This window comes from Aphis gossypii, chromosome 2, assembly GCF_020184175.1.
Source record: "Aphis gossypii isolate Hap1 chromosome 2, ASM2018417v2, whole genome shotgun sequence".
Taxonomy (NCBI): Eukaryota; Metazoa; Arthropoda; class Insecta; order Hemiptera; family Aphididae; genus Aphis; species Aphis gossypii.
The window spans coordinates 26,818,819-26,831,031 of NC_065531.1; the positions used below are offsets into that span (position 1 = coordinate 26,818,819).

General features: G+C 25.1%; 1 protein-coding gene across 3 annotated transcripts; it reads left to right on the forward strand.

Annotated features, from left to right (window-relative positions):
- Window positions 1-701: 701 nt before the first annotated feature.
- On the forward strand, window positions 702-12,002 carry LOC114131901 (patatin-like phospholipase domain-containing protein 2). 3 transcript variants are annotated; one of them, XM_050201302.1, is made up of 14 exons: window positions 702-793; window positions 870-909; window positions 3,745-3,870; window positions 5,931-6,043; window positions 6,119-6,238; window positions 8,641-8,829; window positions 9,780-9,863; window positions 9,922-10,101; window positions 10,181-10,353; window positions 10,473-10,636; window positions 10,741-10,858; window positions 11,124-11,273; window positions 11,367-11,547; window positions 11,683-11,999. In XM_050201302.1, exons 4-13 carry the CDS (start codon window positions 5,936-5,938, stop codon window positions 11,419-11,421), a joined length of 1,341 nt encoding a protein of 446 aa, XP_050057259.1. In that variant the 5' UTR covers window positions 702-793; window positions 870-909; window positions 3,745-3,870; window positions 5,931-5,935; the 3' UTR covers window positions 11,422-11,547; window positions 11,683-11,999. The 3 variants fall into 3 exon arrangements, with proteins under 3 accessions (XP_050057259.1, XP_027853041.1, XP_050057260.1); XM_027997240.2 differs by lacking the exons at window positions 702-793; window positions 870-909 and having other exon boundaries at window positions 3,661-3,870; window positions 11,683-12,002; XM_050201303.1 differs by lacking the exons at window positions 702-793; window positions 870-909; window positions 11,367-11,547; window positions 11,683-11,999 and having other exon boundaries at window positions 3,661-3,870; window positions 10,473-10,523; window positions 11,124-11,258.
- The last annotated feature ends 211 nt before the right edge of the window (window positions 12,003-12,213 follow it).

Consider the following 12,213-nt stretch of genomic DNA (forward strand, 5'->3'; position numbering starts at 1 on the left):
GAGATTAATAATACACAACAACAAGTGGTATGTTTTGAATTCTGAAACTCCCCGTTTACCATAATAAAGGCAAAATATACTCGCTATATCTATGTGTTCGAGATTTCTAAAAAATAATATGGTTGTCATATGAACATACCTATCACATATTATGGTTCTCTTCCATGTTTCATTGAACTAAAATGAAGATTGAATGCTAAAATAAGAATGTGATACGTCTTCACAACTTACCTATGTTTAAATATAAAATTAAAACTTTTCTAAAAAAAATTTTGGGTATGCACCTAAACAGTAGGTAGGTACAATAATACAACATAATATAATTAGAATAGTAATTAATATAATTAAATAGTATAATACATTAAGACATCAAATTTCGATTATAATTCGTAAATGTTTACTGGTAAGTGGTAACTAGTTCTTACTTTCTTAGTACCTAGGTAGTTTATTTAATTTAAATAATAGTTAATAATACATATCTAGGTAATCTTATAACACATAAATTATACCTTGTATTTAATGTTTAGATGTTAGTAAATATTTATATGGCATAAAAGACTTTTAGTTAGTGAATACACATTACTACGTTTAAAAAAAAAATAGTTATTAAAAGTTGTTGGCATTGAATAATAAATTTAATCAATATTATATAGATAAAAATTAAAATATTAGATACCTACCTAGGTAATTAGTATTTGGTATCTATTACCTAAATTTTAAAGTTGGTTATTATTATGTGATATTGTGATGGGTTTGAGGTCGTAGGCAATGAACGTTGACACAATGACACTTGGTATGTAAATTATTATAAACATCTTTTAGAAGCTTAGTCTATTGTCTATATTAAATGAAAGTAAATATTTTAACAGAATATCACCACCTGCAAACAATGATAATATTACGAAATCGGTAATGTAATTATATTATACTTCGTATGACTAGCTAGATTAGGTAGTTAGAATAACAAAACACAGATTGTAGGTAGACTTGCATGAAATAAATATTAATATGTATTATGTATAAATAAAAAGTATAAATAAAAAAATAAAATAAGTTAAATTAATATTACTAAAATTAAGTAAACAATTAGGATAATAATATTAAAGACTAACGTTAATATACGTTATCTATTGATCTACTATAGTACTATACTATATGGTACCTATTAGTTATTACCTATTTTTTTTTATAACTATTACACCTCAGTTATGAATGGAACTATATAAAATAATGCCCAGGTTTTATATCCAGTTTAACCAGTTGCATATACTTGTATCCCTATTAGCTATGAGCTGTATCCATATTTTGTAAATATAATTTATGGAGTGACTTAGAATGCGTGGAATCAGGCATTTAACCACTGTAATTCCAAACGTCTATTAGTTTTTGAATATGTATTTAAAAATTAAAAATATTATTTGAAATACCAATCTTTTTCAATATTTAATATTGCCAAAGACAAAAAACGGTTTTGTGTCATAGTTGAGCACTTGAGCTAAATGTATTATGTTTACAGAAATTAAGAAAAATTGACACTGTAATGTGTTTTTTGAATAAATTGAATTATATTGATTAATTGAATTGTATTTGTTGTTAAATAATAACTAATGGTAACATTGATAATTTTAGTTTCATTGTCATTGACTACAAGTTCAATATAATAAGAACAATTTACCGGAACTAAATAATTCTAGGAGGGCTAATATTCACAATGTACGCTAAACCCTTCCAAACAAATTTTTGTATTTATATCTAAGGTTAAAAAACTCAACACTTAGTTTTCCATAAGTTTTCCTTCAAATAGCTTAAAAGAAAACTCGAAGCCTCATTATGGGAAAAATGTTATGAATGTTATAATTTTAAATTTTTACGAAAACGCGTACGATAACGATTTATTCTCAAACGGTTTTCAATGTATGTTACTACTTACTACTCAAAAAGTATAGGTCATAGATACATGAAAAGTTCACCAGTTATTTATATTGTCATTTTCTTTACATGATCTAATTTTCAATATATTTCGCTTATTTAAAGGCTATTTATAAGCATTTGAAGTATTTGTTTTTGTTTAGTTTTTTTTTTTTTTTGCAAACATCGAAAACATTATTTTGAGCTAGTCATAAAATACTTGAAAATTTAATACAAAGTTCCTTATAAGTTAGTCTTATAGTGATTCAAAAATTATAAGAATACATAGACACAACAAATTTTTTATTAGCATTTGAAGTTCAAATAATAATAAAAATTCGACAAAATCATGAATATTTGCAAATTATTTTTAGTTAAAATGTAATACAAGATTTTCCATACCTAAGTTATCAAATGACAAATGTTTATATTAGTGTCATATATACACACTACACAGTTCAATTTTCAAAATATTATGGATTTTTTTTATGGTATTTAAGGACAACTAAAATTTTCGATTTTTCTAAAAATTCTAAAGTAATTTTTTTTTGGAATGTTGATAAAAAAATTTGGGTTGTTCAAAATACTTGAAAATTTAATACAAGGTTTTTTGTCAGTTATTATCTTAATATAAGTATAATCTTAATAATAAGTAGTTCTCAATTTATTTTGATTGTAGTTAAAAAGAAATAAAAAATCGTTACTCACTTTTTTTTTTTTATTAGCGTTTAAAGTTTAAATTTTTACAAAATAGGTATCTCAAAATCGTGAAAATTTACGTGTAATTTTGTAGTTGAAATAGTAAATAATATTTATTATGGTGTATTTACTATTTATTAGATAATAGTATTTCACTTTTTTAGTGTAAGTCTTTTTATAGTTACTTATGGGAATTGGTTAGTAATTACTAATTAATGAAGTAAATAGTAACATAAAAACGATAATGGCTTCAATGGCTCCAAACAGTTCAAACTATTAAAAATTGTGATGAAATGTAATAGATAATGAATAATGACATTATAATTAAATATTAGGTATTATACATTTATATATATTGTGATAACTGGTCATAAATTATTAATATTACAAAAACTCACATGGCACACACACATATCGGTAGTTTTATCCGAAAACATAATAATAGACAAAGCTTCCTCCACTCCATGACCCAACCATTTATGTTTAACATAAATGAACTTTCGAGTCTACGAGTGTTTCTGATGCACATACATTAAGTGAATATTACTAAAAGATTCTAATTTAGATCTATAGATGGCATTAAATATTGATGCACTAATGGTAGAAGATATCAATATGAATATTATATAAATACATAATCAGTATATGCCATAAATGCATAAAATTAAATAAATTTAAACGAGTATGTTTTATTATTGCGACTATGTCGTATCGCTCATTAATTAATATTATATACCTAGATTATCAGTATAAAAATAAAGTGATTATAAATGACGATTATTTGGAAGGGGCATAATAATGTACGCTATTGTTGTTATAGTTATATGATCCATAAGATTTTCAAAAAGAATTGGAAAATCTCTTTCGTTAATCACTAATCAGTAATATTTAATTGTGGTCGATAGTTATTTCAGTTATTTGTAGTTCATAAAATTAACAGTCATAAATCCTAAAAGTTTTTGTTCAATTTATTACTTTAAAATTGTTTTAATAATATATAATATATAATAAATTACGAGTTTACACATTAATATAGAATAAATTATTATTCATTCTTAGTATATCTTATTTATTTAACATTCTCTATTTTTTATAAACAAAATATGAATATATCGTTTTCTGGATGTGGATTTTTAGGCATATACCACATAGGGGTGGCATCATGTTTAAAAACTTATGCACCATACCTTTTGGAAAACAAAATCTGTGGCTCTTCCGCAGGTGCCATTTCTGCGTGCTGTCTACTTTGTGACATACCTCTAGGTAAGTTTTTCATTAGTAATTTTATAAATTTAATAAATTATTTTTAGTTATAACCCCAACCGAAACAGCTAACTATAGGTACCTACTATTATTAAACTGTATATTATGGTATGAACAGTGAACATTATGAATTATGAAATATGAATTTATGATAGGTACTAATTTAGTAATTTATACTATAATAATTTTACATTATACCTACCTAGTAATTATTTATAATATATTAATATAGGTACACGTTAATCATGTATGTGACTATGTATATAGTATATAATATGAATTTTATTTATATTTTTTGTAATAGTTTTAATAATGTTTAATTCATTTTTTTAAATTATGTCGTATAAAGAAAAGTAGTCGCGATTATGTGATTATGTAATAATACAAGTTATTCTATAATATATTATATATACATTATATTAATAATATAAATGACAAATTCATGTTGGTCGAGACTTTGAGGAGGTAGTCGAGATAATGGGATTGAGACTTGTCAGGATAATCGAAAAGTACCAACATTTATTTACATTTTAATTACTAAATTAATATAATACCGTGGTTCTTACAATTTTTAAGTCCCACTGTCAAAACGAATTATAATAATAAGTACTCATAAGCGTGCGCAGACTTTGCAGGGGATATCTATATATTTAAAAATAACTCAATTTTTAGTATCTCCCTTCAAAAAAACATAAATCAGAATTTTTTTTAAAAAAATGTATTACATAATTACAAAGTTCTCAGAATAATAGTATAATAGTAAATATATATATTATAGTCAATATATAAGTTAAAATATAATTTAAACTTTGCATTTTATTACTAATATATTAATATGAATTTAATTTAGCTAATACTTTATTATAATTTTTATCTTCTGTCAAAAGGATGCAAATGTTTAAACTCATCAATTACATCGTCATAATTTATCTGTGATGCAAGTTCTTGTTCTACAAATATCAACATCATTGCATCCAATTTTTCTTGCAACATGCGGCTTCTTAATTTTGTTTTTACCAAACTTAGTTTGGAAAAAGCTCTTTCACAAGAGCAACTTGTGACAGAAATGGTAGTAAAAAGTTTCAACGCTTTATTTACATTAACAAAATTTTTACTTGTTGATAATTTTTCTAACCACTGATGAATTGTTTTGTTTGATGGTTCTGCTACAAAATCGGGCAAAGAACGTAGAAGTCTTAATTCACCTTCTAATTTATCAATATTAAGTACAAACTTCCGTGAAAATAATTCTATGTTAAATTCTTCAGTTTTTAGTTCTATAAAACGACCAATTGCATTAATTAAATTTAATGTTTCCTGATCAAATCGATTTTTCAAGACCGTTATAGGTACAAATCATCTAAGATCTAACAAATCTTCTAAATAAATAAAATACGTAGCCTGAACAGTCAAAATTTCTAAACTGATTTCTGTTTATAAACTCCTAACTAAAAAGTAAAAAACAAAAAACAAGCTGGCGTCGCAGACCCGCAGGGGATGCCATGGCTTACCCGGCAACCCCCCCTCGCGTACGCCTATGTAAGTACTCAAAAACATGCTAGGTATTTGTAAAGGATGATTATAATTTTCCTAAATTATGAAACCAGTGTTATCCATTTATAACGATTATGTTAAAAATGTACACTAATCTGACAAGAAAGCTACAGCGGATAACATTATATAGTGTCATATTTTTATATGAGATAATTAAAATTCTCATATAAATCCTAACATCGTAAAGGTACTTATTAGAAAATAGTAACCTACTATAGTTATTACTTTTTATAATTATTAGTTATTAGTGGCTAGTGGCTACTAATCACTAATTCGCATTACGACCGTTTTCTCACCTCTCTAGTTTTTAATCGACTCAATCCTCGGAAGTTATAAAAGTTCATTGAGTTAACGAGTTACTTAAATCATCGTACCTTTGAGCAGTTCGAGCTGGTCCGCTACTAAATATTTCAATAAAAATACGTCTTTTAAGTTATTGTTCCACATGTAAATTATACATAGCCACAAAAGTACTTATAAAATTTTTTTATGTTTTCTATTTTTAGAACTGATGACACGTCAAATGTTAGATATTGTAAAAGAATCAAGATCAAAAGCATTAGGTCCATTTAGTCCTTCTATGAACATAACAGAACATTTATACAATCGTCTAAATAAGGTTAAATAACTTTTTTTCTTAAATTTTTTATAATTTTATAAATTAAATATATTATAGCTTTTTTTCATTGTATAGGATTTACCTGATGATGCGCACAAACGAGTAAGTGGTAAATTATTTGTGTCACTAACAAGAGTGCCAGATGGTAAAAATGTCATTATGTCTCAATTTTCTAGCAAGGAAGAAGTAATACAAGTAAGAAATTTAAATTAATTACATTTTTCTTAGATAGTTATCTAATATACAAGATGATTTATTTTAAATTAAACAGGCTCTCTTATTTGTCGACCATCATCAATCAAATAGTATTGACATTTTTTGCTATTTTTTTTTATCATTCGTACTTAGAAAATTATATAAATATATAATCTGTACACATGTAGTACAATAAGCATAAGGAAATACCTACATTTATAGGGGCTTGTGGTCTGTGGACGTAGAGAAAGAACCATCCAGTGATGACACTTGGACGTTAGTTTATTTTTTTATTTCAATTTTAAGCTTGCTGGAAGGGAGGAGATTTTCTGATAAGGAGATAGATATTAATGAATTAGGATGATTTTAAAAGCTTTTTCTAAATTTAGAGTAATTAAGTTTGGCTGTATCAGTGATTGTGGAGTTAATATGAAGGGTGTGATTTGAGTCTTGAGACGCATGTAAAGGCGCATTAGTAATAACTAATAAGTCTTAAGATTTTTTATTGGAAGATATGTATTTTTTATACATTCATTTTTTGAAAGAGTTCCAGAGTTGAATACCATATAATCATTATAACCATATAGGTTCAAGCGGGAGATTATAAATATGTATTTAATAGTTTTGAGGGTCGAGGGATATTTTAGAATTATTGTTTAAAGTAGATCTGAGTAGATAGTCGTTTATTTGATATTAGTTTTATAATTTTGGTATAGATTCGTTGTTAAAGTATACAAATGGAGATTGGCTATGACAGAGAGCAAAATTAGTGAGAACAGATTTATTTTCATAGATTTTAACACGCCAGTTAGCGTACCAGTTATATCAGTGTGATAAATCATTGAGGTGGTTTTATAGAAATGTTGAGATTATAGTAGAGGAAATAAGAATAAAGAATATGACTTTGTTGTTTACATTTTCAGCTATTTAAGTATTTGGATTGGTGGGTTGTTTCACTAAGTATATGTTGAATAGTGTTGGGGATGGCACCGTGTCTTAAGAAACTTCGGTTAAGATTAGGGAAATACTAGAAAGTTTTGTTTTAGATCTGACGGTAAGTAACATTATAAATCATAAGATTTATATTACTTTTTAACAATATAGGTTACAGATATAATATACTTTTCTTGTATATCTTGAAGTCTTTACATAAAAATAAAAATATTGGTTGTCATTTTTTTTATATTTATCATTTTAGATTCTAAGCGGAGCGAGGAATGTATTGGTTTTACAATGTTTATTTCACCCCCTAAATTTGCTCAAAAGTACAAATGTAGCATATTTTCTGAAAGATAATATTCTTGAGCTGGTACTTTAAACAGGTCATTTTTTGATTTTCAAAATGATACTCGAAATAATAGCGGTTATAAGAGAAAAAATGTACAACTTCACGATTATGTAGTACAAAATAATTACGGCTTTGTTTATCACCATAGAAACGAATAAAATTAAATAAAAAAGATCCCCTCGTCCGCTCAGAATCGTTTTTTATCGAATGCAATCATATTGCATTCAAATCGAATACCTACAGTAAAATAACACTATCCTGTCCGAGGACCAAAGGGACGATGGACAAACACCCACCGCCGAAATACCCTGACCTACATTATTTTTTTGAATTACTGTACAAAAGTATTTTATTTTGTATTCTGAAGTGGAATATTTTTCTAAGTATTTAATACATTAAACAAGTACCTAGGTATTTAATATTTTAAGTTTTGTCAAGTAGAGTGCTAACTAACAAGTACCTAGTAGCCCAACGTTTAGGTTAGATTAGGAATAGTATCCCTGTCTACTGTTTATTTGCTGTGCTATGTCATTAATTTAAACTTTAAATAAATAAATAAAAATGTATTATAGTTTAAGATACCATGAGGCATGAATACTTGTCAATTCCTACTACCTAGGTACCTACTTGGTAAAATTAATATTTATTACTAACTACTCTAACTTATAATTCAGTTCTAAGTATAACATATAACCAATTTAAACTATTTACCTACCTGTAACAGCTGTAGCCTATTCTAAATGACTATAGCAGGGGTGGCCACTGGCCAAACTTTTTTTGGTCACTATCTACTAAAAATATACTTCACCTTTGAGCATCAACTTCCATACATTTTTTTTCTTTTATTATTGAATAATAATAATTATTGAGAAACATATAGAGCGCGTGGCCCTAAAAATTAATTCTAACATGATCGACTTTGAAATTGTCCAAGATCGACCGGTCGATCGCGATCGACTGTTTGGCCACCCCTGGACTATAGTCTATAATTGACTGTAATTACTACTTATTATCATTACTAGTTAAAATAGTTGTGTTTATACTTAAATATGAATAATTAGATAATTTTAAACTATAAATTAAAATATCCTAAATGATGCATTTTATTTTTCAGGTATTATTAGCTAGTGCTTTTATTCCAGTATTTTCTGGATTTGTGCCACCTTTAGTTGGTAAATACAGGTATATTGACGGTGGATTTACTGACAATTTACCTATACTTGATAAAAATACTATAACTATTTCACCATTTAGCGGTCTTACTGATATTTGTCCCTGCGACAATCCTATTCAAAAGTATTTAGTAAGTCAAATTTTTCCTATTTAATTATATTCTACATTCATTATTTATATTTATTGAAGATAATTTTATCTTACTATACATAGATATTAGCAGTGGTAAAGTATAGGTAAATAGGTTCCTATCTATAAGTAGACAATTTTTAATGACTCATCGCACGACCTATACTGTTTGTTGTTACTGATCTATAGGTATTTTAATAAAATTGAAGAATCAATTAAGTATATATTCATCACTATTATAGTTACAGTGGTGCAACTAGAAAAAACATCGGGTGAGGGAGTTACATTATTATATTATATGAGTATACGTATACCTATATATTATAGTATATAACATATAAGATATAAATATATAATCCTGCATGGTTAATAATATTACATACACAGTATACACAGTATAAATTTTTGAACTATTATAAATCACAAGAAAAAAAATAATAAACGTCATATTATTATTAATAAAAAAACAAAAAAAAAAACATAGATTATAGACTTCATTCAAATTAAAATTTATCATTATTTAAAATTTTTTTAAATCTATTGTATATAAATATTTTAATATGCCATATTTATACTAATTATAATAATTGTATTATCTATATTCTATATCCATTTAAATAAATATGATAATAATTTAATTTTGTGAGTCAAAACTCAATTTAAGTGTGATCATTGTGAGCCACCCTAGAGCGAGTTATAGGGGTTGTAAAAAAACTTTAAACATTCGCGAGTTTCAATGAATCTAATGATATAGCCACAGATTAAATTTAATCTGTGATATAGCTTTTAATAAAAATAGTCTAGTAGTTCTTTAGTCTATAAATATATAGATAGACATTATAAATATATTTATTTATTTGCAGATGATCAATAAGTAATCAATAATCATTGTAAAATTTATAAAAAAAAAGATATAAAATAGGTAATATAATAAATTTATTTTTGTTTTAGTTAAAGATATCAAATAATAGTTTTGAAGTAACTAAAACAAATTGTTTCCGAGTAGCTAGAATAATGTTTCCACCAGAACCAGAGGTATAATGAAAATTAATAATGTATTTTTATTCTCATTAATCTTACTAATTATTTTTAGATGCTCGCTAAATTATGTTATCAAGGTTTTGATGATGCTCTAATATTTTTACAAAAATATAATTTAATTACTTGTAACATGTGTTTAATTCAGCGAAAATGTTTTGTATTATCCAAGAAAAATATTTATGAGATGGCTGGCTACAATTCATCATGTATTGATTGCAAATGGAATAATGCTGTGAATATTTTTTATCTAACTCCATGTATATTTTAATTAAATGTATGTCTTATATTATCGTTTGATTAAATATTTGTAGTTTTCTAAAGTTCAAGGAATGCCTTATTTCATCACATACACTTTAGACAGATACATTGACTCACATAATAGCATTTTTAACGGATTCTTAAAGTCTAAAGGTATGCTATTAGCAAAATTATTCACTTTACCTTACATTGTTGTGGCAGATTTAGCTTGTGAATTTATAATGAAGTAAGTAAAGTTTTTATTAAAACAAACTTTATACCTTGGTGTCAAAGTTTAAAAATAATTTAAATTTTACATGTACCCTACCTACCTATTATATTATATAAAATATCTACATTTTTTAGGATTATGCGTTCTTCAAAACATTTTCAGAAGTCTATGTGGACATTGTCTAAGTATGCTATAAATAGTTTATTGCATTTTATTGATATTTTTAGTGTAACAGGTTTGGAGTTTGTTAACAAAATATTATCCTATAGTTGTAAGTCAATTGAAACTCATGGAGAAGGTAATAAATTAATGTTTTGCATTTCTATTGATACCTACCTATTTCAGCTACATCGTTATTTATGTTACATAAATATTAATAAAATTATATATCTTTTTTTTTAGATTCATCCTATTATTATTACTATAACAAAAGGTTTGAATATTCAAAGTGTATAAAATGTTCAAAACATTGCCTAAAATATTTTTTTGATTACAGTCTAACAGCTTCATCTATTACAATGTAAGAAATTTATTTATAATATATTTATTTAAATAATTAACTAAATAAATGATTTTCAACATTTAAAATGTAGGAACATCACATACATAAAAAAGTTGTCTAAAATAAAAAAAGAATTGTTTTTAATTTTTCTGGAAAAAAACTCATACTTTACATAAAAAACATACTCAATTTTTTTATTTAATATTATGTAAAATAAATAATAAATATAATAATACAATTGTAGTTAATATCTAAAATGATTTTAAACATAAATATTTTTAAGTGATTCTAGTGGTTATACTTCAACTGAACTGTTTATACTCAAATCAGTCAAATTGCATGATGATAACGTTAAATCTATTGGTTATGAAAAATATAGTAGTACATGTTGGAATCTCTCTTTAACCTCAGAAATAACATTAAAAACATCAAGGTTAGAATATTTTATTAAATTTAACTCTTTTATTGACATTTTTTACCTATTACATTATACATTATTATAAAATGTTTAAAAACATGATTTTAGTAAAATTACTGCTAATGAAACAGAATATACTACAAAAGAAGTATTAACTAAATAAACCTATATGCAACTTACCTATATGCTATAGATGATCTATTTGATAAGATTATATTGTTTAAAGCTTGAGTAAAAGTTATACAATATTATTGACCTTAGACAATTGGGAAACGTATTGCAACCATAGGTATACAATATACATTTATTTTGTTAATATAATATATAACCATTATGTACACTAATTTCAATTATTATTAATTGAGAGATAGTGATTTTATTTAATACTATAAAAAAATTAAATATTAATTTGATGTTTTTTCAGATGAAATTGATCACTTGAGACACTTGTGAATTTCGAATAAACTTAACTATGTATTAAAAATTATTGAAAATTCTACATACATTTTATTGCTTGGTTCAATGTATTGTATTCAAAATGTTATTTATACTTTTTTGTATTTTTGAAAAATAGTAAATCATTTAAATTAGTCACAAATAGCTTTAAAGACTAAGGTTTTTTTTTATATAATAACATGTTTTTATCATTCTATTGTCTTAATTTTTATTTTATTTTAGATATATACCTACTAATTATTTTCTTTTTTCATTTATTAATTTTAATACCAATAATACCTATTAGGTAAGTGTCATTATACTGTTTTATTGTTAATAGTCATTTTTGTTTGTTTAAAATACCTATTCTAATTATATCCTTAGTAACTGTCTTTAGTAAAATACTGAATACTTAAAAAAAGTTAGTCAAGTATTACATTTTAATACAGATTTCTACTACCATTGATTTTATGAAACAAAATATGCTGCTACATAATATTATGAAAAAAAAATAGATGGG